Raw genomic sequence first — 27,351 nt, 5'->3', positions numbered from 1 at the left:
TTTGAACGTTAGTCATAGACGGATGTTTGGACTTCACTTGTTTACCCATCTGACATGGTCCACATATGCACTTTTCTATCTTTTCAAACTTGGGCAAACCAATAACTGCATCACACTTGGAAATCTTCTCTAATTGCTTATGACTTGCATGCCCCAACCGTTGATGTCATAAGTCTACTTGATTGATCTTTGCACTGAAACACTTGTTGTTTATACTTGGTGTTATACCATAATAGTTGTCAGCTGTCCTAACACCAATACACATGCAGTCACCTCCTCCATCCAGTATCTTACATTCATACTTGGTGAAGAGAATATTTAATCCGTTGTCACAAATCTGACTGATACTTAGTAAATTAGCCTTTAGCCCACTAACATACCAGACATCTTCAAAAATTGGCAATCCTAGAATGTCCACAGGTCCGATGCCTCTAATCACAGATTTTCTTCCATCTCCAAAGGTGACTGTCCCAATCTTTCCTTCCAAGAGTGTCTTGAATAAAGTTTTATTTCCTGTCATATGCTTGGAACAACCACTATCCAAATACTAAAGACAAGAATCACGTGCCTTTAAGGTGGTTAAAGCAGTATAACACACATAATTATCATCATATGTAATTATACCAAGATGCTCAAGGAGAGACTTAAAAAAAGCAACAATATACACAAACCAAAAATAGACAAATTGAAACTTTAGCAATAAGAGCTTCCAAGTATCTATGATAACAGGGGTCAAGGATCAACTCTTAGATCAAAGGATCTAAACACTAGAGCTAACCTGCTTTGATACCACTTGTACATTTTTAGATCCCTTAAAACCAAACAGATTAACCTAGTTATTTAGTCAAGTGATTAACTTAGGCAAATTATTCAGATCTAAGTTAACACAAGTAAATCATATCATTGACAAGTGCGAAAAATAAAGAGCACAACGAAATGATAACTCAGAAAAACCAAACCGGTAAAAAACTTGGGGAGAATTTAACCTAGCTATCCTCAAAGTAAAACAAGATCCACTATGAAAGAATTGAAATTTACACAATAGCGACTTAGTCTACAAACATCCTATTGCTACCTCGAGTAGGAAACTTACTACCACGACCAAGTGACAGTTCCGAGTCCATGGACTACTTCTTTCTTAGATCCACAACAAGCACAAGTATTCCCACTTGTGCATCTTTAAGCTCTTTATGCAGCAATTGAAGCGATCATCAAGCTCTTGACATAATCTTGATTCTTGATAATCCTAAGTATGTGTGAAGGTACACACCTCTAAATCTCACAAGAGATTCACATACACAGCATAAATAACATCTCTAAAACGTGGCTAGGGTTTTTCTATTTATATGAAATATAAATTATAAAACCCTACATGCAAACGGGCTTGGGCAGAGTTAGAAAATTTTGTAGAAAAACAATCTGCACGAGCTTCGATCGATCGAGTCTAATTTTCGATCAATCGAGCCTTGTAGAAAGTGAATAGTAATTTTCTGCAATTACTCGATTCCAACTTTACATTAAATATATTTTGAGCATCCTAAATCTAGACTCTAAGTTTTGATTATGGTTTGCCAACATTACACACTGAAGTTCTAATACATTTAGATCCTAAATCCTTAGAACCTAACAGAGGTAAATGATTTATTCTTTATTATTTGATTGAGACTTTAGAAATTTTGTATGTTTGATCACACTAAATGTTTCTATGCTAACATTAACAAAACTCAAATAGACAAATAGACAATGGTGGTAGTAAAAGTATCGATGATGGCCGATGGGGAAGGTAAATGGTGGTGGCTAGTGTCACGCTCCAAACCCCAAAGGGTCCAAAGCATGAGAAAGACGTCTCAAGTACATATAGATTTTTCATTTTTGACAATTCAATCCACATAAATCATATCAAGTACCAACATCAAGAATTATCATAATAATTTTATTAAATATACTCTCAAAGTAAGTTAGAGCTCTAAGCAATAATTACAAGGACCATTGACCACAAAAGAATAGAGGTTTGAATAAATAATTACATATCATTAGCTCGTATAACGTCACAACCACTATAATATACAAAAGAATGAGTCAAGCCTATTCTAAGATGTACATTATCTAATATCTCCATTACAAAAGTTCAGCTTTCATCAATAGTTAGTTTAACTACTGTTAGCCACCAAAAAGCTGTCTCAAAATATTGTTGCCTACTCTGAAAAGTTTATAAAATAATGAAATGAGACAGAGCTCAGTAAGTAGCATAATTAATGTGGGTGGGGGAAATGCAGGTTTCATTTTCAATAATAATAATATGCTATGACAAGAATGATTTACTAATGAAACACAAAGTTTCTCAAAGTAAATACCTTGAAACTATATACTAGAATCTGTGAGCACCAACAATATAAGTTCCAAAACCATAATATCTAACATAAAGTAAATTATCATAATATACCATACTACCACATAGATCGGTCAGGGGATCCACCCATTCACAACTAGCATGATATTGTCCTCTCTAGTATGCAGACTCTTGATCCCATGGACAACAACCTCACCCATACCCTCAAGGTTTTTCTCCCCCCCCCCCATAGGCAGCAAAGAGAGTGTGTCAAATAGGACCTCTTTTGCATGTGGTCTTTTGGCCCCATGGACAGCAGCCTCACTCACACACAATCAAGGAACCTTTTCCCCCTATGGGCAGCGGGGAAGAACGCATCATCCAAAGTGAAAAGGCACTGACCTGGATCTGATTCCGTTGTCACAAAGACTACGAAAACCAAATCGGGTGATCACCAAGAAATCACACATGGCATTGTGTTAAAACCACATAAAACTCACAGGTTACATTACTTTTAAATATATAGTTTATATCTAGGTAATTTCTAGAAAAACCTTAAATAATCTAACTTCTACAAAGTTTGTAAGATTTTCAACTTCATTCTTGTCAAGAGATTTTCTATCAATTTCCCACATAACAAGACAAGCATCCTTAAATATTCTAATATACCATAAAATCCAAGATGTCCTTATCAAAGGTTAAATAAAATATGCTCATTTTTCCATATCAAAAAATTCATGCATTTCCCTAAATGCAATAACAAATGTGATGCATTTTCATATATAATCATACATATATTAAGGTTATGACACAACAGTTTTGAGGAAAATATAATTTCCATAGGTAGTTTTCAAAAGCATGTCTAACCCAAAAACAACATTTATGCAACATGTTTATTTTTCAAAAATCCCACTAAAAAGCTACTTACCTCGTAATCGCAAAAGCCTAATTCTCCAAGCTCCAAGGAGATTAGCTAGAACCTAAACAATATCAATTAAACCTATCACAATAAGCATAGAGCTTGAAATTGTATCTAGCTACAATTTAGGAATTGCCAAATGAGCACTTATAGGCAAGCCTAGTATTTAACCTCATCAATAATAATATATTCTACTTTCAAAGTTTCTCAACAAATTGATTAACAAGGCATAAACTCCAATTTATAAAGTTAACCCATTTAATATCATATCCAATATCATGACCAGCTTTCATAAAATTTACATTGCATCATTAAGAGATCCATGAAAGCAAAATCAAAATATCCTCCAAGATAAGAAATTTAGAACTTCAACTAACTCCAAATAAACCCAATGGCAATGAAAAAAATTAGATTTACCAACCATCACATGTTATAACTCAAAACCCCTAAATTTTCCACCATACATAAACCTTAAGTAGTCATCATTAGCACAAACCATATACCCACTCATCAAATAATTCCACCAATACAAAAACCATACATACAAACACATAAATATCACTTCTAATGCTCATAAATCACATGAGTATCATTATTAAAGCTTAGATAAAAATAACCTCAAGTAAAAGTGTAAAACCCACCAAAAAGATTAGAAATTTTTACCTCAAAAAATGATATGAAGGTGCTTATAGGTTCTCAAGAATTTTCCAGTGATTTTGCCAGAAAATGATGGTGGAAATAGTGGTGGTGTGGAAGTACCGGTGAGAGAGGATATAAGATTAGAGAGGAATGTATGAGAGAAAATGAAAAAGAAAAGAAGGGGAGTGAGTGAGCCAGCCAAAGAGAGGAGATAAGGTGGAGTGAAATGTGTGGTGGGAATGGGTGGGGTAGGTGGGGTAGTTGGGAGCCACGTGTGTCTCAAAAAATCTAATTTTTTTATTTTTTATTTTTGGTTGACTGGGACGTTAGAGCTAGGGCCTTATAAACAAGTTAAATTGAGCATATTTAAGTATTTGAAAGTTCAAAATTGGTTTATTTAACTTTATTCAAACACGAGTTGAGCTCGAGCACTTCACCAAGCCAAAGAACATTTTTAGCTTGGTTCTTCTTTCTTCTTCTTCTTCTTCTTCTTCTTCTTCTTCTTCTTTTTTTTTTTTTTTTTTTTTTTTTTTTTTTTTTTTTTTTTTTTTTGTGTGGAATAAGTTCAAACTTGTTTATAAACTATTTGATTAACTTATTCTATTCTTATATATAGTATACACCAAGACTAAATTTTTTTACTGGTTCACAAATCTATACTAATAATTAATAATTAAATAATTGTTTCAATTATATTATTAGAATTAATTAGATATAATGATTTTTTTTATTATGAACTCATAAAAATTAGATTATCAACTTTATATTATTTAAAATTATATATAGTTTTTACTATGAAATGAACTATTTATATTGTCAATAAATTACAAATTATGATTTGATACACACATAATATTACATACATTCAATTTGAGCCTCATCATATTTACAAGTTCATTATTTTGTTCGAGTTTGGCTAGTTTAAAAATTAGGCCTAATTTGAGCTTGGGTTGATTCATTCATAAGCTGAACTCAGGTAATTTATAAACGGCTTAATTCTTTTGTAGGCTACTGGTGACATGGGGTGGGATAGAACAAGAATTTCTTCTCGGGGGAGGGGGGGGGGGGGGGGCTGAAGGGAGAGGCAATTGATGCCATCAATATAGTAACACCACTTAAGTTTAGGTTCTTGTTAACTATAAAGTCCACTTTTTTAGGAGGGGTCTCAAGTATGGTGTAGTTAGTTTTTTTTTGGGCCTCTTTGGACCAATTTAATTCTTGAGAGGGAGGTAGTTACAAGTTTTGGAAGTATAAACTTCAAATTTAACTATATACCCTATTACAAAAAATCTAATCATATGTACTACTAAAAAAATTGGGGGCAAGGGGGTTATGGGGTAGTCTTCAAGTAGATCCGTCCTTGCATGGTGAAGCTAGTGGTGACAATGTGGTGGAGTAGGAAGGGAAGGGAAGGGAAGGGAAGTGGCGGCCTAGAGAAGAGGGGAGGGAGGTGGTGGCGATGGTACGAATGAGGAGGGGAGGGTGGGAAGAAAATGATGTTGTTGGTTGTTGAGAGGATGGGGAGGTGGCAATGCTATAGTGGAAGGGGAACATGTTAAATTAATGATTATCCCAAAACTTAAGATATTGGGATATAGTCAATTTAATTATTTAACCCCCAAACGTTTGGGCCCAAATTCCTCTTAATAAGTAAGGTCCAACATGTGGAATTTTAAATGAGAGGTAGAGTGAAGGAGACAAAGATCGAATTTAGAATCTCATGCTTTGATACCATGTTAAATTACAAATTGTCTCAAAAGCTCAACCTACTGGGATATGATAAATTTAATTATTTAACCACACAATTCTAACATGCTACAGTGGAAGGGGCACATGCATGATCTGGAGACTTATTTAGGCTTTTAAATGAATAAAATATTTTCTATAATTTCAATGTAAATTTCCTTTGAGCATAAAAATGTTTGCAGTTGATTAACAATTTTTTGTTGCACCAAGCATTGAAAAGATGGGATTATATTTCTTATCTAAAATTGTGTTAGAACTTAGAACCAATGGAGTGTTAATAATTGTTGGTCTAGTAGTTCTTATTGTTGCATGAGATTCATAAGATATCAGGTTCAAAATTTCTAGTTCTCATCTTGCGTCCACCCATATAGGATTACTCTTGTAATTATCTAGTGTATGAGGAATGGGGGAACTACGCATGGAAGAAAAAAAAAAAAAAGGGAGTGTTAATTGTATTTTGGAAATCAAAACATCACTCTTAGTATTTAGGATAAATTACACAAACCTACCCTAAATACCAACTAGGTCCAACTAGGTCCAAAACAATTTAAAACCTACCAATTTCATTCTGAAAAGACCATTTTGTCCCTAATTTTTATTATCTCTTCTTTCTCTCTCCTATCTCGTTACTCTCCCTCGCTCAGCTCTCTTCTCTCAGCTCTCTTTCTTAGAACTCTCTCTCTCTAACCGGTGAAACCCATGAGTTTTGGTCACCGGAAACACCACCCAGCAAAGGACTTCCTGATTCCCACCGCAGGTTTGAGTCGTTTGACGCCATCAGTGCTATTTAACGGACTTTCGTCCCTCTCAGACTGGAATCCACGCGGTGGTGATGGTGCTTCGATCTGGTCACCGGTGAAACCCATAAGCTTAGTCATTGGTGTCTGCAACACCACCACGCAAGGGTCTTCTCGATTCCCATCAAGTTTGATGCCATCAACGGACTCTCGCCCCTCTCTCTCTTATCAGAACCCACACGGTGGTGGTGATGGTGCTTCGATCTAGATCTCTCATTGTCTTTGCAACGGCAGCGTGGATCTCGGCATGAGCTTTAGATTTCAAATTTGGGCAGTGTTCTCCAGGGGATGATGACCCCAATCTCGTGGTGTGGGTTTTTTTTTGGTTTCTATTTTGATGTTTACGGTGGGGTCTTGGGTGGTTTTGTATTGATTTTCTGTGTTGTGTTTGGTTGGGATTTTTTCTGGTTTTTGGGGATTTTTGTTAGGTTTTTCTGGAGATTTCAATGGGGTTTACAAGTGGATTAATGGGTTTTGAAAGAGTGATTTTTATGTGCTTTTTTGTAGCATTTTTTGGGGACCTTCAGTGGGATTTTGGTATTGTTCTTATGGATTCAGAGATTTGGGTTGGGTATTTTCGGCCACAGAGAGGTTTGAGAGTGACAGAAATTAGAGAGAATAGAGAGTTTGTATGTCTAGGGGCGAAGTTGTCTTTTGAGGACTAAATTGGTTGGTTTTAAAGTATTTTGGACCTAGCTGGTATTATCACAAACCTCAGGTAGGTTTGTGTAATTTGCCCTAGTATTTAAAATCGTTTTATTTTCAAGAGTAACAATCAAATCCCTAAAGTGTGTAAAATTATCAAATTTGGTAAGTTTTGTCACGTTTTTCATTTTGGCTCATAAGGTTTCAAAAGTTTATAAAATGATTACCCATTTTTTTCCTTTATTGAACTTTTGTTTTTCAATATTTTCACCAGTCAACCTGAAATGTAGAGTTATTTAGTAAATTCAAGTTTAGAAAGTAAACAATGTTATTTCTTTGAATACTTCACGTTAGTTGCATGTGACAATAAAGTAGTGAACTATCCTTGTGGCCATTTAGTTAGTTAGTTTGTTGTTGTTGTTGTTGTTTTTTTTTTTTTTTTTTTTTTTTTAAATAATTCAATAATTGGGAAAGAAAAAATTTAAATCTTGAATGTTTCCCTTAAAAACAATAAGAGTTGCCAATCGATTGAACTACAAGGCTCTTGATAGCCCCTTATTTTTAATTTACATGTATGGTTAACATGTAATATTTAAGTTACATAGACTTAAAAAAAAAAATTATAAATGTGCCTCATCACATGACATATTATTATATATCCGGCTAGTGTGCATAACAAATTGGAACATTTTATAAATTTTAAGGATTCAATTGCCATTTTGAAACTCCAAGAACCAAACTAAAAAATTGGACATGTTTAAGAACCAAAAATGCTATTTGTATAGGGGGGGGGGGGGGGGGGGGCTATATTTCATGAAGAAATTTATTTACAAATCTAAGATATATGTGATACCACATCATTTAAAATCTTCACTTTTATATTCTTACACGTGCAAATAGGCTTTTTTTTTTTGGTATGGAAAATGGGAAAAAAATTATTTGGTTATGAATCTTACTAATGATTTCTTTTATATCTTACCCTTTCTTCCATCAGACAGCAATGAAGAAAAATCAACTTGTGCCAAAAAAGGAGGCTCAAAGGGACTATTTACATGATGATTTTAGTGCAAAAAAAGAACTATGGTTCGACTTCATAGCAGATACCGGTGACGGTGGGAACTCAACCTATACCATGGCACGGCTACTTGCTCAACGTGAAATTAATATTGATCCATCCCAGAAAAAAGAATTCAAAATCAATTTGAATACCTTAAAACGCGGAGACTTACTCCTCATTGGGGGGGATCTTGCGTAAGTTGACAATACCTTTTTTTGATTATAATATGACAATTTAACACATTTTAACTGGTTTCGAGCTTACTTTCATTTATATATATATAAAGGTTTCAATCTTACTTTAAGACTTACTACTCATTGGGAGTGAGTGAAAATTGACAATTTTATTCATAATAAAAATTCTTATTAACAATTCTACACCTTATTAGTGCCAAGTCGTGGGTTCGATCCTTGACAGGTTTTTTGTTGGTGAATAACAAATTTGTAGTTTAATCCTTGCCTACACTAAAAAATCAATTGGTATCTTGGTTTGATGATAAATGCAATTATCATAAGCAAATATCATATGTTAAAACTATCTCTATAAAAAAATAAAATTATTGTCGACTAGTCGAACATTGTCTTTCAGTAGTTGGCCTTTTTCTTGATGGTCAAGCTAGGTGATAAACCTTTGTCTACTGATGCTCTAAAATAAGTTTCCACCAATTGGGCACTGGTTAACTTCTCAAATCTCCTTATTGGTAAGAGCGACTACCTCTATCACTACTCTTCACCCCTGTGCAAACTTAAAGATCTATCAAAGCTTTTTTTAAGTTGGTTTTTGGATCTTTCATGCATTGCTTGTGCATGATATTAGTTAAACCCTCAGAACATTTTCCTTGCTTCCACAGTTGTGTACGTGGGACAGGTTGTTAAGGGTGTTTTTGATAGGTATTGTCAAACAACATACCTAAGGCACTACAAATGGTGCCACTATTTGTTGAGTTTTTATTTGGGCTTCTATTTGTCCTAGTTTTTTGTTCAGTGGTACAGCATTTGCTATAAATTCTCCTTTTATGGCATTACTACTCTATGTATATATAAATGCATGTAGGGATAGAGTCAGAAATTTTTGTTTAGGGGGCCAAGGCTAAAAGATCATATTGATTCAGAATATCTATGTATGAATGTCTAACACACTCATCTCTACATTAATGAATTTTCAAACATCAATTTCAAGATTTGTCTCCAAATGTCAAACACAAAAACAAATTTGTTAGTTTTGGTATGTGTACGAGATTTTTCAAATAAGATTTGTGGTACCATAAATTGGACTACGAAACTTTATGTTGTAATCTTGTACTATTTGCGTTTGTCATATTTACCCAATCCAACTTGTATTTCAGTTCTTTGACTAGAAGTAGTTTTTTTTTTTTTTTTTTAAGAAGAATTTGACTAGAAGCTAATATGAAATTTTTGATAAAAATAAGGAATAAAGTCTTAACTTTTACGGTTTTACCTACTACAATTTTTTTTTTACTCATTTTACTGTGAATGTGGCTCCGCCTCTGCATGCATGAGAAATATGTATCCAAGTTTCTCAAAAAAATGCAAGAGAAAAATGTTTATATATTATGTTTGACAATATGTTGTTTAAATTTTGAAACTTTTGCATTTATTGTAGGTATCCTAATCCCTCAGAGTTTACATATGAAAGGCGCTTGTTTCGTCCTTTTAAATATGCTCTTCAACCACCACGCTGTCATGAAAAAGAAAGTATGACTGACTACAAGCATGCAGTGCCTCCTGGGGTGTCAAAGCCGCAACATGGGAAGAAAAACAAAAGGAAGTACCAAAAACAATCGATACCATATAATGGGCCTCAATGTTTTGTTATCCCCGGAAACCATGGTTGGTCTTAGTTTTAACATTTATGCTCTGTTTGTGTTGAAGTAAAATATTTTCAAACATAATATTTTTTAAATGTAAAATTTTCAACCTAACCACGAAAACTCAGCCACCAAAGCTGTTGGTGCCGAAGGTTCAGTGATTGGACTACCGAAATCAACAGCTAGAGTGGTGGCTTTGGTGACTGGTCAGCCGGAATGGTGTCTTCGGCTACTGAACCTGTGACCTAGCCACCAAATGAGGGGAAGGGGAGTTATTGTGTGTTTTTTTTAAAAATATTTTACCAAGTTTTAAAAATTAAAACATTTTACAAATTTTTATAATGGATTTTACGGTTAATAGAAAATATTTTACAAGTTTGACTATATTTTACATGCAAACAAATATTTGAAAATGAGAAAACATTTTATAAAAAACACGTTTTACTTTAAAACAAATGGAGTGTTAAACTCATCTTAATTAGATTGTTTTGACTCATAAAAAGCAAATTTTATTTGTGCATATAGTCGGGACAACCATGGTTGTCAAAATCGCGATCCAGATCGTAGAATCGCACGATTTTACGATCCCACCTCACCAAAAAGTTTTAAATCGTAGCAGGATCGCAAAAATGTTAGGATCGTAGGTAGGATCGTGTAGAATCGTATAGGATCGTAGGATCGTATGGGATTCTACCGATCCTACCGATCCTACCATTTGGCTTGAATTTTTTTTTTTTTTTTTTTTTTAAGTGGGATTCATTTGGGTAAACCTAAACCCACAAGCCCAACAGGTTTTAGAAGCCCAATAATGAATTGAAGTCCCAAATTTACCCCTATGTCAACATAAAATCTCAAAAAAACCTATGGTATAAGTTTAATGTTTTCAAAAACAAAACATTTTCTTTCTTTAACTGTTCCTGTTTTTTTAAACTGTTGTAGAAGCCAATTCATTTTTAATATTAACATACTTATGCTAAATTAATCATCTATTTGTATCGCCTTCACAAATGTTGTTACATAAAATCTAATGATGTACTTGTGTTTCACTATCTATAGGCAACCATGTTTTATATAATTTTGAAGTGATTATTTTTATTGAGTTAAGAAGAACTATTTTTTTTCATAGAATAATAAGACCTAAAAAAGTAAATATCAATTTTAGAACCAAAAAAAAAAAAATAAAACCACACAATTGAAACCAATGTCATTAAAGCATTAGATTTAGGAACTTTACCTTAGAAATAACAGTTTTAGTACTCACAACAGTGGTGTTTCTAACTTCGTAGAAAAGAAAATGCATTTTGTAGAGTCCATATTTTTGTAGTTGGCAAATACGATAAATGTAATCAATTCATAGTGTTTTTGGTGTGTCTTAAGTGGGTTAAAGATGTATTTTATAGTCCAAGACAAAGACCCAAGTTCAGATCAAGAAAGAATCAAGTTTAGAGCAAGAAAACTAAAGTTTCTATCAGTTTTACTGCTAGCTTGATTCCTGGCTAGACCGTATAAGATTTTCGATTTCAAGCTTGACATCTAGTTCGATCAATCGAGATTGCGATATTATCAAAAATATAAAACGTGAAAAATGCCATAACTAGCCCTTTGTCAAAAACATAGCATCTTTCAGCCCTGTTAATGGTGAGCCATCACTGCCTTTAAGCTTTCTTAACTTAAGTTTAACGTTTTAAAAAAAAAAAAAAAAACTCAGTCAAAAACCCAGCACCTCTCAACCCTCTCAATATTGTTGCCATGAGCCATTGCTGCCTTTAAAGTTTCTGGTAATTTGTTTTGGTAGTTAGTACTTAGTAGTTTATCATTTATTTGTACTTTGTTAGCTTAATTCCATATTGTTGTGTTGCGTATATGATTTTGACAAAGCTTTTAAGGTTTTTATTTTTCTATTTTGTTAACTAAATTAAGTAAAATTTGAAAAATTATGAAACAGGATCTTCATTATTTAATTAGCTAGTTTACATTAGATTGAAAATTTTCTTTTAGATTACATATTGTAAAATTGTAGTTAGCTAGTTTTTATATGCTAACTAGCCTAACTTATTTTGGATTTGGAACTTAGAATTTGGAAAACATTTTTCATATGTGTAGATAATATTTTGGTACTTAGTTGCTAATTAAACATGTACTGAACTTTTTAGATACATTATGTCAAAAGTTAAATATATTTTGCTTCATTAGAATGACATAAGAACGATGTAGTGCGTGCAAATTACATTTTATGATGCAATTTTTTTTTAATGGATGGATTTATATTTTAAGTAATTATATAACATACAAAGTCACTATCAATAGGTTTTTTGCTTAAAATCTGAAAATAGGTAGGATCTTACGATTCACGATCCGATCCTACGATCTCCGATCCTACCTACCTCCCACGATCCTACGTAGGATCCCGATTTTGACAACCTTGGGGACAACCCTCTCACATAAGATGGACCTCATAAGTGTGGGACCAACTCCATGCGAGAAAGATGTTATAAATATGGGTTACCACCTATTTAAAAAGAGGAGGTAATATGTTGCGTAGTGAGTGTGTATAAGAGCATTCACATCAGTCCGTGTATAATAAAAAAATGTGTAGAATTTATATAGTTTTACCTAAAAATTAATGATCCACATCAGTCCGTATATAATGTGTAAATTTAAAAGTTTGCTACAGTAATAGTGTAAACTTATATTGACATTATTTATTTTGCATTTAGTTATTTATTTATTTATTTATTTTTTTTATGTATCTCGAGGATGAAGGTAGAGAGTAGATGGAAGAGAACCAGTTAAAAACAAATCAAGAAAAATTAATATTTTAATGAAATGTAATGTAAAATAGATAATTTGATGTGGGGTGTTTTAAAAAGTAAGTATGTAAAATAGAAAAAGTAAGTTCTTATGTTAAAATAAACGAAAATTTTTGCATGAGCTATTGCGAATGTTCTAAAGGAAAAAAGTTAGATCTAATATTAATTTTTGTTAAAATGCTTTCTAATTGATGTTTTACTAGTCATCAAAATGTAATTCAATATTTTTTATTATGTTGTTAAAGTGGCATCAATTATATTAATTGTCATGTCAATTTGTAGGCATTTTATAGTAAAATTTGTAATACTTTTAATATATTTCAATAAATAAATACTGATGCTAGAGATTTTATACAAGTTTTTCAAATTGATGTGAAATCAATAAAAAAAAATGTAATTCAAATATTTATTTAATAAATTGTTAAAATGTAGTACCAATTACATTTATTGTCACATTAATATATAAATATTTTGAAGTAAATTAAACATCTTTCCATAAATAGATGTATGTATTAGTTTTTTTTATCATGTTAACAAGTTCTCTAAGAGGATAGGTTGAGAACTAATAATTATAAAGTTAAGAGCTTCAATGCATTTTTAAAAAGAAAAAAAAAAGTCTTTTTTAATCCAAAAAATATACAGGTATATAATTTATTGATTTGCATGCATATTGTAGTTATTTGTGTTTTCTTGATCTTTGTACACAGTTTGAATTTTTTTTTTTAACACTGTATAAATACATCAATTAATAAAATATTAAATGTACCCTAATTTATGCTTGATTAACAAAAGTCTCACTTCTTTGTAGTTTATAATATATGCATCAGTTTTTAAGAATAATGTAGTAAAATAATTTTTGGTATTTCCTATATTAGTAATTAATGTATCACTTGTTTTCTAGGAAGACCATTCTTCATACTCTTTTAAAAACCCTCTAAAATTTGTTTGCATTTAGATTGTCATTTGTGGTAATATTCTGTTTTGGCTTGACAGATTGGTTTGATGGACTTCATACCTTTACGGAATATATATGTCATAATAGCTGGTTGGGAGGGTGGTTCATGCCTCAGAAGACAAGTTATTTCGCCTTGCAACTTCCTAGGGGATGGTGGATATTTGGTCTTGATCTTGCACTCCATAGTGAGATTGATGTCTACCAATTTGAATTCTTCTCCAAACTAGCTAAGGAAAAGGTGTCTTTCCTATATTTGTATTTTCATTGTTTTGACTTTCAATATGTTTATCAAAGCATTAAATTAAATTATGTTTGTTTCAGCAGAATTTTTTTTTAATTTTTTTTTGGTAAAATACTATTTTGATCCCTAAACTTTACTAAAAGTTCTTTTTTCATCCTCACACTTTGTAAATAGTTTTTTTTAAAAAAGTTTAGAGACAAAATAGAGATGACAAAACAAATATATTTTTTAATAGTTTAGGAATGAAAAATAACCATTTGGTAAAATTTAAGGATAGAAAGTAAAACATTTTCAATAGTTTAGAAGCAAAAAAATGAACTTATCAATTGTTTACAGACAAAAATGAACTTTTTAAAATTTAAGATGAAAAATAAACATTTGGTAAAGTTTAGGAACCAAAATAATATTTTACGCTTTTTTTATATAAATTTTCCAATGTTGGATATACTTAAAAGAAGAAGAAAAATATTTTTAAAGCCAACAACAAAACAAGTTATTTTTAGCGTTTACTACAACATAACTGAATAAATCATCACAAATAAACCCCATACAAACAAAAGCAAAAACAAAAGCTCTCTCATGGTAACATTTATCACTGCCCCCCTCTCTCTTTTCATAGACAGATTGTTGACCAGACGATTGACCAAACATTGACCTTTTCTTTTAATTTTTGTGTTCAAAGCAATCGTTTTCCCAATTATTTTATTTTATTTTTTGCTGTACAGATTCTAAAATTAGTGTACATCAAGGCCCACAAATAGATCCACAAAATCATTAATACCCAAGGGGCATAAAAAACAATCATTAATATTTCTTGGTGTAATACCCAAGGGGCATAAGGCGGCCATAACTGATTCCTCGGTGAAGTGTTCTTCAATATTTATCTAAACACTGAAAACTAATAACTAGTTATAAGTTTTTCATATATTTGAGTACTGAAATACATGAATGAAAAATGTGTTTTAACTTGGATTTGTCAACACTTACAAGACTTAACCCTAACTTTTTTTTAAAAATAGTCATTTCTCTTCAAAACAAATGGATCACATGATTTGCTCATTTATTTATAGCATGAAGTGTATATGAATAGAAAAAAATTTGATTACAAACTTAGTTGTAGTTTATAGGAAGATAATATGTGTCCTTGTAATGTGTATTGCACATGACTTACTAAGTTACTAATCAACACTTTTTTCTTTTTCTTTTTTGAGAAGAATACTAATCCACACTTAAGTAATTGTAATATTGTATAAAATTGGTGAGTCATGTAATTGTACATGTCATATTTCTATTATTGAGTTTGTACAAACTTTTTCCATATAGTCATATGTAAGATGTATTATATGGCAAATTCTCCTTTTGATAAGTTTAGAAAGAAGAAAAAACTACCATGTATTATACTACAGTTGTTTGTCTTGTTTTAGTGGCTCATTTCTTTTACATGCTACTATTTCTGAGTAATTATAACTATTATATTAAATGATTGGATTTATCATTTCTTAACAATGTAAATTTTTTGAATAATTGATAATTATCATGATATCACAACCTAAATTGTAACACACAAACTTGTTCCTTGTTTTCTTTTTCCCCTAAAACTTTCTATTATTTGACTACTTTCCTTGTCTAATGTGTAAGGTTGGAGAGACAAACTCTGTGATCATCATGACACACCAACCTGATTGGCTTGTTGATTGGTATGAGAATAGTGATTCTAAAAGTAATGGCTCAAAGTACCAATCAAAAGTAAAATATGTCTCACGCCTTATCTATGGCATTTTAAAAGAAAGGTGTAAGCTTCGAATTGCTGGTGACATACATCACTATATGCGCCACTCAATTGTTAGGTCAAAAGAGTCAAATTCAGTATATCCCCAACATCTGCTAGTAAATGGTTGTGGTGGAGCATTTGCACATCCCACCCATGTGTTTCGTGATTTTAACGAATCTCATGGAGTTTTCTATAAGTGCAAAGCCGCTTATCCTACTTTTAAGAAGTCAAGAAGGGTAATTAATTGTGACTCTGTTGTTTCATTTCCTATTATTTACCAACTTCACATATTGTATCATTTTCTTCTGCTTCCTGTTTAGATAATACATCTTATTTGTTTTTTAATTTGCAGCTCGCATTAAAAAATATCTGGAATTTCCGAAAGGAAAATTGGCGATTTGATATTGTTGGTGGCATCATATACTTTATGTTGGTCTATTCTCTGTTCCCACAGGTGAATTTATGTTCTACTTCTAGTGATTTTTCCAATTTATAGTAGTTATTGTGACAATTATGATGTCTTTCTTCCTTTCCTGTCTTAAATTGAAATTTCTTAAACAGGCTTATCAATTTGATTTTCTCTCTCTCTTTTCATGTTCCTTTCCAGTGTAAGCTTGACCACATTTTTCAAGTAGACTCAATTTCCGGTTCGTCAAGGGCTTTCTTGGGCACAGTTTGGAATGCTTTTATGTACGTGGTGGACTACTCTTATATGTCTCTAATAGCTACTTTGCTATTTCTAATTGTGGCGGTTGCATTTGCACCTTCCAAACTGTCATTGAAGAAAAGGATAATGATTGGAATTCTTCATGTTTTTGCACATCTGGCCGTATCTCTACTTCTTATGTTGGCGTTGGAAGTGAGTATTGAGTGGTTTGTCAGGTCTAATCTAGTAGAAACTTCAGGTCAGTTTTCCCTTCCGGTTATGTGTGACATCCCAGGAATGTTTTCCCTTTCTGTTTTTCATTCACATACTTCATAACATATAAAGATATGTAAGCAACTCTTCAATGAACAGCATATATAAACAATAGAGTATGATGGCAGAATGCCAATGGATTCACAGTTTAGTGCACCTACGTACCTGCCCTTTCACTTGTCACTAGCTCAACGAGTAATATTATGTCCATAATATTTTTACAATAAATAACCTTAAGTATCAAGTTGTTATTCATTATAATATATGCTCACCACTGACATCACTATTTTACCAACCGATAACAATTTGCCACCTAGTATTTATTGTAAAAATTTTGTGAAAATATAGTGAACATAACACTACTGTTTTACTATATAATCTTTACAAACTAATATGTTATTAATTATCAAAAAATAAAAATAAAAAAAAGTTTTGTAGCTCAGTGATTAAAAAGTCTGCTACCTTTTACTTGGAGAATCAATGTTTGAATTCCTCTCAACATTGTTGTACTTGTAACTATTGAATTATCCAACAAAAAAAAAAATCCAAAAAAATTAATTGACAAGTTTATTTATTATGTGTTTAAAATCCAACAATCACATTCATTACCACATTAATTTGTAGATGTTTTGTAGTAAATTTGTAAAATTTTTAATATTTTCCCTAAACAAATATATGAATTACTTTTTGCTCATTTGTGATACATTAATTTATGAGACTTACATAATAAAATTTGTTACATCCTTATCATCACTCAAATAAAAAGGTTAAATTGCTTTCTAGTTTGTATGTTCATGGATTAATTATGTGATATCTAAGATAGTATGTATCATGTTGAGGATCTCAATATATATATATATATATATATATATATATATATATATATATATATATATATAATGTTTTTAGCTTCCCAAAAAATTAAAGCATACTCTTTTATTGTTCAGACCATCATTCTTTATATCGGTGGTACCAATCTATGTTCCATAAACACCTTCCAGTTCCGATTGGCATTCAAAAAAGACTAAAACAGTGGACTTTTGGGCTTTATCCAGCATGTATCAAGTATCTCATGTCTGCATTTGATGTACCAGAGGTGAGAACTGGATTCCCTTTGGCTCCACAAACATGCTTCTTTACTTATCTATTTTCGTAAATTTCATAAGAAATGTTCTATCAGCTCATGGCGGTGACACGGAGCAATATTTGCAAGAATGGGATGGAATCTCTCTCTCGAAGGGGTGCCGCCATTTATTATGCTTCCACCTTCCTTTATTTTTGGGTATTGTCAACCCCTGCAGTTGCCTTAGTATTTGGAATCTACTTGTACATCTGCATCAACTGGTTCAACTTACACTATGATGAAGCCTTCTCCTCACTTAGGATTGCTGATTACAAGGCATTCACACGATTTCATATCAACTGTAAGGGTGATCTTGAAGTTTATACCCTTGCAGTTGATAAGGTGAGAAAGCAGTATTAGTGGTTCATTTTGTGATGGTAATTCTAGGATGGTTTAATTGCTTAAAACTATAATATGGGCATTTCTGAGGAGGCTTGAACTATTTCTTCTTTTTATTATTTTTTTTTATGTTTTGTTTTTAATTCGATAATTGTGGAAGACTTGAACCTTGAATATTGTATTTGTCAAAAACATTAATTAATGTCACTTGAGTTGCAAGACTTGATGGCTTGAACTAGTTTTAAATTCTTATCTTTGTAGTTGATAATTACCCATGTTGACATTTAGGTACCAGAGGAATGGGAGGAGGATCCTAAATGGAAGGAGCTGAAATCGGATGAGTTGAGCCACCTTAGAGAATATCCTAGCCAATGGAAGGCTGTTGCATCGGATCAGGAACCATTAAAGACTGTCAGGATTATTGACAAATTTGTTATTCGACAGAAAGATGGTCCTGATTATACCAGTGGAAGTGCAACAGAGTAATAAATCCGATTTCCTGTTCACATACTAGCTGACTAGGGATAGCGACAAACAATGAAATAAAGAAAACAGGGGACTTTTTTTTTCTTTTTCGTACAACTGGTTTTGTAAGGCAATGCTAAGCGTTTGGATAAATAAGTCAAGCTATTTATGGACAACCTAAGGACTTGTTTGCATTTATTTATGGAAAAACTCAGAAAAACAGTAAGTGTGTGAAAATGTCTATGAATTTTTGGTGTCTCTAGAGTTATATCTATTTAAAAAACAAAGATGATCCACTAGAATTTGGCTCAAATTCTCATTGACCAAATGGTAGGAAATAAATTAGATTAGATAAAATTTTGAAAACTAGCCCTGTGTTTTGTTTGTTCCCCTTTTCTATCCTTATTTGAAAATTTGATCGAATTAGTACTTCTGTCGCACTTCTATGCTAAACTGAAAGTAAATTCATTTTAGAATTCATTTGATTTTCTTCTTCCTTCTATCTTCTTCTTGTTCTCTCTCTCTCTCTCTCTCCTACCAACACCTAATCGCCACCGCAACCTTTCGCTGCCATCTTAACACGCCAATAATGAAAGCTCATCCACAACGAGCCTGGCCACATACCCAATTTTCTACCGACCACCATAGATTGTTGATTGTTTGATTATGATGGCAAAGGGTTTATTTTTTACCAGAAATCTATTTTTTGAATTGACGATCACGTACTGTTGGTGGTTTGCCACTAACAGTACCTAGTTTGGGGTTTGTTTAGTTGGTTTTAGAGAATGTAATCCTATAAAAGTGAAAATCACAAGCAAAAAATCTGGTTATGGTTTTCCAAAAGAGGAATTTTAGTGAGTGAAAATGAGGGACTAGCACTTCTTTTATAGAGTGCATCATTGAGCATAGTTATCTAAGCAACTCTCCTTGAAGGATTGCATTGCTTCACCAACTAGAGTCTAGACCTTTTGCTTGAAAAGTTAACGTTCATTGCACTCGTTCCCTTATAATCAGTTTGGATGGAAGGGGGAGAAGAAAAGTAGAATAGGATTGGCCCCATTCCTATTCAAACTAGCCATTAAGAGAGAGATTGAGATCAAGTGTGTAGGTGTGTACCAATATTAATAAGGTGGTCACCCTTACAAATATTAATATGTTTTTGGTAACTTAGTAGTACTAGTTAAGGCTCGAGGCCTTATTGGGGTGTTGTGGGTTCTTGGTGGAGAAAAAGGAGAAGATTTAATTTTTGTTTTTTAAAGATAAAATTATTCTTTCTCCATCCCGTTTAGAACAACAAATAATCAATTTGATTTGGACTCAAAGTTCAAAAGGTGTTTTTGCAATTCCTTTTTCTCTAATTATTTTTATAAACCAGTCAAATAAAAGTTCAATATCAAACTCATTATTAAACAAGTTAAAACTCAAATATAATAATGTATTCACGAATAAGTTTTTGAATATGAAATTGATTTATTTGTTTCTGTATATCTGTTTATGTGTACACACACACACACACACACACACACACACATATATATATATATATATATAGAGAGAGAGAGAGAGAGAGAGAGAGAGAGAGAGAGAGAGAGAGAGAGAGAGAGAGAGAGAGAGAGAGAGATTGTCTAGAATTGAAATTAAGTTTATAAGTCAAATTATTTTTTTTAGTTTACTATTATATAAATAGTTCATTCATAATAAAAAATTGTATCCGATTATTAATAATACTAAGTTAGTGAATCTAATTTTTATAAGTTCATAATTAAATTAATCTTTTTAATTAATTCATATAATATAATCTAAATTATAGCTTAGTTCTGATCATAAGCACAAATTTGTGAAGGGAAGAAATTTTCAGTTGTGGTTAAAATTGATTACTTAGAAGTTTGAGTGGGTTAAAAAAAAGCTTTCTACTTCGATGATAAATTCATACTTAACTCATATTTGAAATTAAATTAAATTAATTAATTCTAAAATTTTAATATTAGACCTCATCACTCAATTACAACCACCCTCCCACCCCTCGAAAAAAAAAAAAAAAAACCCCTATGCACGTCATTTGCACAGAAAATATGTGTTACAAGTTACAACTTTCAAGTCATTTTCAAAGAATTAATGGGGAAATACCTTATGAAGATTTCCTATGCCTGTGACGTCAAAATAATCCAGAAACTCGCGAGCACATGCCTCATTTCATATGCCCTCATGCAATTCAATCTAATCAACTTCAGGTTAGCCTATTTATTTCAGCTCATTCAAACTCAATTCGTTGTCAATGAACCAGTTGTTGAACATGCTTTTTATATCCTGACCAGCATTTGGGGCTTGATCAAAATGAAGCAAAACAGTATACTCTCTCTGCCATCTGTTGTGACAATTTATGGTGGTCCAGGAACCAATTGATGTTTTGAAGGTATCAATTGATTCTGTCTGATTGGGAAGAAGAATTAATCATATGTATTTTTCTCTCATATAGCAACTTGGACAGCCAAACCCTTCAGTTGAGAAGACGTGAACTTGGATGCTTCAGTCAAACGAATGGACTGGTTACCAATTACGTACAGAAGCAAAAGTAATGCTCCTGGCAGTGGAAGAAGTAACTAAGGCATGCCTGAACTGAAGTATATTTTGTATGAAGAGATTCTCAGCTTGCTATTTCAGCATTCTCAGAGCAAGAATCACAGATGGATTAGGAAATTAGAAATAGCACTTCAGATATTTAAGCGTCCGTTTGCCAAAGATTGTTTTTACTGACTTATTTTACTATTCAGTTTATTTTTGCTACTATTTATGGGTTCTCTTGCACTTTTTGGTATTATTAATAAGTCTCACTGTGCTATTTTAGCTAATGATTACTTTTACCTATAGTACTTTTAACAAAATATTTTCAATTTCAGCAAAATAAGTGGATTCTAAATCGGCCTAAACTAGAATAAATTCTTTTGTTGGGGTGTGTGTGTATTTTTTTTGCCCTGTATCTGTGAATATTTTGGCCCAGAAGCTTGCTACTTGGGCAGCCTTTTGTGAAGCTCTGGCGTCCATTCCAATTTCTGTAATCTTATTGCTCTTTGGGCTGGGCCCTTTATTTGTTAAATGAATTTCATTATTCAGGAACCATAAATTTTTTTTTTAAATCGTTTTATTGTTTTGTAAGAAAGATGAATACTGCAAGCCGTTTATTTAAAAGTATGCTCCAAGTCGTTTAGGCATATGGTACACCGTTTGGTAACTTGCACTCTTTAATTTTCACTTTTTTCCAAGTACAACCTTTTCATGAAGTGTACCTCTTTGTTGAAGAATTTTTTTTTATTTGACTAAATTTAGGGATTAATATGGATTCAAGTGTTCTAGACACTATATGTGCATGTGTCAACTACTCTCTATTTGTGCTAAGTTTTAAAATTTTCCCATAAAAAAAAAAAAAGTTTTAAAATTTTTAAATTACTACTCTAATTAAAAATTGATTACCGAAAATTTTAGAAAATTCAAAAGAATTAGTGAATTACTAGTCTAATTAAAAGTCAATTACCGAAAATAGTAAGTAATTCATAAGAAGTCCCATTAATCATTTTAAATTATTTTAATTATTCTTTTTTTTGTTCTAATAATTAAATTTGGGTACTCTATTCCTTGTTTGATCAACTCGCTGACATTTTACAGAGTCATATCTTTAAGCTGTTTTCCCGATTTTGTATCTAAATTCAAGCTAATTTTTCATAATTCATTTAAATTTGAAGGGACTGCTAGAATATAAGGCCAAGCTTTAACTTATAGGTAGTCCATTTTTAATGTACGGGTAAGTCTAGTGCGGTTAAATAATCTACCACACTCTATCAAAGACCACAAAAAATCAGATTTTTACTAATATTTGTTATATTTAGTTTTGTTGATATTTGTCTACCACGGCAGCTTTTGACTTCATCAAAAGGTGATTCTCAAAGAAAAAAAAAAAAAACTTACCTTTTTAATATTTTATTAATATTTTATGTTAGATTTAAACTTGATACCGGTGGTTTATTATTTGTTTACTTCAATAGTAGTTTTGATAAATCAACTATATATGTTTCTTTTCTAGAATAATTATTGGTTGGTATTGTAATAATTTTCTTATTGCACATTTGTATAAAGTGTTTAATATTGTATACATTTACATAAAAATATATAATATTATACACATTTATTTAGTTTATAATGTAAATCTTACATAAATATTACAATGTAAATTAATAATTTCCTTTTTAATATAGTAAATCAACTATGATATTGTTATATGTTTTGTTTATTATGTTTGATTAGGATTTCATATTTTTTATTTCTCTTATGAAAGTTATGATATAAAAAATACATTTGAAAATAGAACTCTATATTTACTTTGACTATTTTAGTCATATTTTACTAATTTAATATATTTATTTATATTTTAAATAATTATAAAAATTAATTATGACATCATCACAGTTCAACCTCAATTTGATATCGGTTCGACCTCAAAAGTCTTGAACCTCTCTATTTTACAGTTTAATGGTCCAAAGTTCAAAACCATGTTGCAATGATGAGTAGAGGTCCAAATAATTTGAATCCCACTTATAAATTAGGAAAAATTATTTCAACCTAGACTATAGCACTAATTAAACTTTACACCTTAAAATTTTTGAATATACATTTTACATTCTAAATTATAATCATTATTACATTTTTAATACTCTAACAAGTTAGTTGCACTGCGCCTGTAAAATCTTGTTCGACTATTCTAAGTGGGTATGGTATTTTTGGGTTCTTACAAGAGTAATAAAGTAAGAGAATTGAAATAATAATAGAAAAGAGAAAGAAAAATTGATGATATTACTGCAACTACAAGTTGAGTTGCTAAAAAGAGCAAAATTATTGCGATTACAAAGTCAAAAAGAGCATAATTGCCAACACTGCCAAGAAAAACTCATGAACTACAATATTTTTCTTGAGTTCTTTTTTCAAGTAAAAATGAAATTAGAGATTAGTTTGATGTAATAGGTTAAAAGAGTTAAAAATTTGAATGATTATTTTTATTTTTCATTTTTAATAGTTTTTTTGTTGAATAATTTGTTAACTTGTTAACTTCTTTTTGGATTATTTTTGTTGTTATATGTGCTCATTTTTTTTTATTTAAGTGTTTTTTTTTTTTTTGGGTTTAAGGGGTCAAAAATTATGTTTGTGGGGACATAATTATTTTTGGAGTAATGCTACATCTACAATGTTTTTTAAAACAAATCTTATGCAATAATTTGTTATTAGTGGGTTAAAAACTAATGTCAATATTGAGCTAAAATTAGAATTAATAACTGCTTTTCACTTATTACATAAGATCTATAGTGAAATTATTGTAAAAATATTATGAATGTAACACTACTTTTATTTTTATTGAATCAAAATTCTTATAATTTTCAAGTTAGGGTGGTAAATATTTTTATTAAGGTGGTTCAAATAGCTTAATTATATACACACACACATATACACTTGCAAAATACTCACCAAACAAAACAGTGAGTTTTGAATATGATTTTTATTTATTTATTTAGAAATATGTAAGAAAAGTTTTTAACTTGGCAATTTGCTTAGTGTGCGTTTAAGTTGGGATTAAAAATTAAAATTATTTCACTATTTAGCTTATTTTTATTACTATTTATGAGTTTAACTGTACTTTTTAACACTATTTATGAGCTCATTATACTATTTTAACTAACTTTTACCTTTATCTATAATATTATTAATAATAATTTTTTAATTTCAGTAATATAAATAGTATCTAAACACTATCGGCGCGTAAAAGGTATTGCGTGGCACGAGTACACAAAGGTGTAGAGTAAGAAATAATGAAATATATAAATAAAAGATCATAAGCTATTGTGGCTCCACTCAAACACAAAAAATCCTCCTGCAACAGTGGAGATAAAGCAAAAAAATTTAGCTAAAGTGCTACAGTGCTCATGTATCAATACATGAGCACTGTAGCTGAGAGCTATAAAAAAAAAAAAATTATTCACCTTTCCAATTAAATTGTGGTTAAATATTTTTTTTGGTAGTGAGATATATTATTTTATTGTAGTAGATATATTATTTTATTGTGATGTTTATATTATTTTATTGTGTTGAAAGCTAAAATAGATCCACTTTTGCAGCATGTTTTGTAAAATGAGTAAATAAAATAGATAAAGTAACTTTTTATAAATTTAAATTACTAAAATTTTAACTCTACTGCTGTGAATGCTCCTACCTTTACCTTTCCCAGCAAAAATGTTACATTTTTCCTTTGTTTTTTACTTAAATTTTTGGCCGAATATAATTATTTATCTATCCTTTCTTTTCCATTCGTACTGACACGTCAGTCGAGATAATATTATTCACTTGTTTTTGCTTTCTCTTTTTTCAGCACAATTAATGAAGAGTTTCTCAATAAAAAGTTTATCATAATTTTTTTGCTACAATTGTGACTTAAAGCAGAGTATAACTAATGAAATTCCGTTCCAACATGCAACTGCTTTTACTATTAAACTCCTGTCCTCTCCCAGTTCACCGACTATGTTTTTCTCTGTTATCTTCTTCATCTGAGAGCCCGTGGGTTTTGTGTCTTTCTACCAGAACGACGCCATTGTTAAGCACTTATAAATTCCATGGTGGTTGCTTTCTACAAGGCTTCGACTCGGAAGATGGTAGAGAGATAAAGAGCCAGCAGGTACCTGTGTTCTCTCATGTTTTTACTTTAGACTATGGTAATAATTAACCTTATCTTCATTTATTACCAGTTTTAAATATGTACCATTATATACTCATTATTAAATTCTGATTTCATTTGGGGAATATCATGTACTACAAGAGAAGATCTTGTACTACTACCTAATATTTTGATACCTCTGTTATTATGCAAAACCATCACGGTAATATTTTTATAAAAAGCTTTGAAATTACAGATTTTTATCACACTTTCTCGGAATCCAAACAGGGCTCTGTCAGCTCACAATTTTTCTTCTTCTTCACCTCGCTTTCAGTTCTTTCACCCTTTCAGCTTCGTTTCCACCTTCACAAATCTCTGTTTTGGACTTCGCATAATTTTTTTCAATCTATTTTACGCCACTACCACCACTTAGTCCAGTGGTACCGAACCGCAATCTCTCTCCGATCGTGATTTGGTTGTAAATATTACATAAAAAGAATTTTGATTTGGTTATAAATAATGGATTTAACTGTAAATAAACAACTCTAGATCTACAAAAATCTTTCGTTCTCGTTCAAAATTTTAATTTATCTTAGCTTCTTTATTTGTTGAGATCTATTTGGTCGTTTGTGTTTGTCATCATTGTGCCTGATTGGCTACTCGTTGATTTGTCTTCGGATGAAAAATTGTCTTTTAAAGTTTGTGATGGCATGTGCTAATACTGGTAAGGCTGCTGACAGAGCTGGTGCTGATGTTGATAAGGCTGCTGACAGAGCTGGTGACAAGGCTGCTGCTAAAGGTCTGGTAAGATTGAATTAGAGTTGGTTAGGTTGTTCCACACTCTGCGGAGGTGGTTATGGTTATATATTTGGGTCTTGTATCAGAATCAAAGTAATGAAACATAACAGAATTTTCTTTTCCATCAAATCCTTTCTTCAATTCTTCTCTGTTTTTCTTCCTTCTGTCTTCTTGCATTACTTTGCTTTTCATGGTATCAGAGCCACCATTAATGGCTTCTGCTCCAAGCTCTGGTTCTTCAACAACTCCTTCTACCGCTACCACCACAAGTCCTTAGGTGAATCTATCGTTACTACTCTTGTCAAATATGTCGAGTATGATGACGGTGAAGCTAGATTTCACCGATTATATTGTGTGGAAACATCAAATTGTTGTGATTCTTGAAACTTATGCCATGATTGGTCTTCTTGAAGATTCATGTGTAGCTTCAGATCCGTTCTTGAAAGATAGTTATGGGGATTTCACTAGACAGCCAAACCCAGAGTATCTCAATTGGAAAAGCAGTTCACATTCATCAATTCTATTCTATCACCATCAGTCCTAGCTATCACTATGGATCAGAAATCTACAAAGGGAGTCTGGAATGTTCTTGAAAAGAGGTTTGCTTCTGTATCTCGTTCTCATGTTTTGAGTTTGAGAAATGAATTACTGAGTATGAAGAAAGGTCCTGAAAGCATGGATATTTTCTTTCAAAGAATTAACGAAGCTTGGGATAGATTGAGTTCTGTTGCTGTTTTTGTTTATGAAGAACTTATACATTTAGTTTTAGAAGCTTTACCAAATGAATATAGTGCTTTCTGTTTTGCAATAAGGACTCGTAATGATGTAGTTACTATAAAAGAGTTGAATATTTTGTTGAATGCTGAAGAGAGGGCTATTAAGAAGAAATCATAAACTAGGGATACAACTATGGCTATGATCCTTCAGAGTGGTGTTAATCAGAATAATAATAGAGGGAGAGGCAAAAATGGCAATCAAAGAGGTTGTGGTAGAGGATTCAATAATTTTGGTCCTAATTTTGGATTTTTGTCCTAAGTAGCTTTAAAAGTAATTTACTATTAACAGTTGCCCTAGAATCTTCAAGAGTGAAATTGAAAAGATTTCACTTCTTTATATGTTGGCTTTTTTTTTTTTTTTTGATCTACTTTATATGATTGATTTATGTGACATCTAAGATGTTAAATGGGTTAAGGATCTCTTACTTGAATAAGAGAGAAAAAACTAAAATAAGACCTAAGAAGCTAATAAGTTTAACCATAATCTTTTCTTGTTCAGGCTATCA

At 31.6% G+C, this 27,351-nt stretch overlaps 1 protein-coding gene and 1 long non-coding RNA gene across 2 annotated transcripts in view; one reads left to right on the top strand and one right to left on the bottom strand.

The window, feature by feature from the left end:
- LOC142622276 (uncharacterized) overlaps positions 1 to 18,700 on the top strand; it is a 40,618-nt gene extending 21,918 nt beyond the window's left edge. Inside the window, exons 8-16 of the mRNA XM_075795721.1 lie at positions 8,070 to 8,326; positions 9,756 to 9,982; positions 13,764 to 13,963; positions 15,605 to 15,973; positions 16,090 to 16,191; positions 16,345 to 16,642; positions 17,604 to 17,752; positions 17,837 to 18,121; positions 18,407 to 18,700. Coding sequence (XP_075651836.1) covers positions 8,070 to 8,326; positions 9,756 to 9,982; positions 13,764 to 13,963; positions 15,605 to 15,973; positions 16,090 to 16,191; positions 16,345 to 16,642; positions 17,604 to 17,752; positions 17,837 to 18,121; positions 18,407 to 18,604 — 2,085 coding nt within the window. The 3' untranslated portion in view covers positions 18,605 to 18,700. The remainder of the gene's footprint in view (positions 1 to 8,069; positions 8,327 to 9,755; positions 9,983 to 13,763; positions 13,964 to 15,604; positions 15,974 to 16,089; positions 16,192 to 16,344; positions 16,643 to 17,603; positions 17,753 to 17,836; positions 18,122 to 18,406) is intronic.
- LOC142608399 (uncharacterized) lies at positions 1,916 to 4,119 on the bottom strand. Its single transcript, XR_012839489.1, has 3 exons — positions 3,912 to 4,119; positions 3,258 to 3,309; positions 1,916 to 2,200 (listed from the first exon to the last, which is right to left on the bottom strand). It is a non-coding gene; the product is annotated as an uncharacterized LOC142608399 (long non-coding RNA).
- Positions 18,701 to 27,351: the final 8,651 nt, after the last annotated feature.

The sequence above is a fragment of the Castanea sativa genome, chromosome 1 (genome assembly GCF_040712315.1).
Source record: "Castanea sativa cultivar Marrone di Chiusa Pesio chromosome 1, ASM4071231v1".
Classification (NCBI taxonomy): domain Eukaryota; kingdom Viridiplantae; phylum Streptophyta; class Magnoliopsida; order Fagales; family Fagaceae; genus Castanea; species Castanea sativa.
The sequence above is the reverse complement of the archived record's forward strand: the minus strand, read 5'-3'. Positions and strand labels throughout refer to the sequence as shown.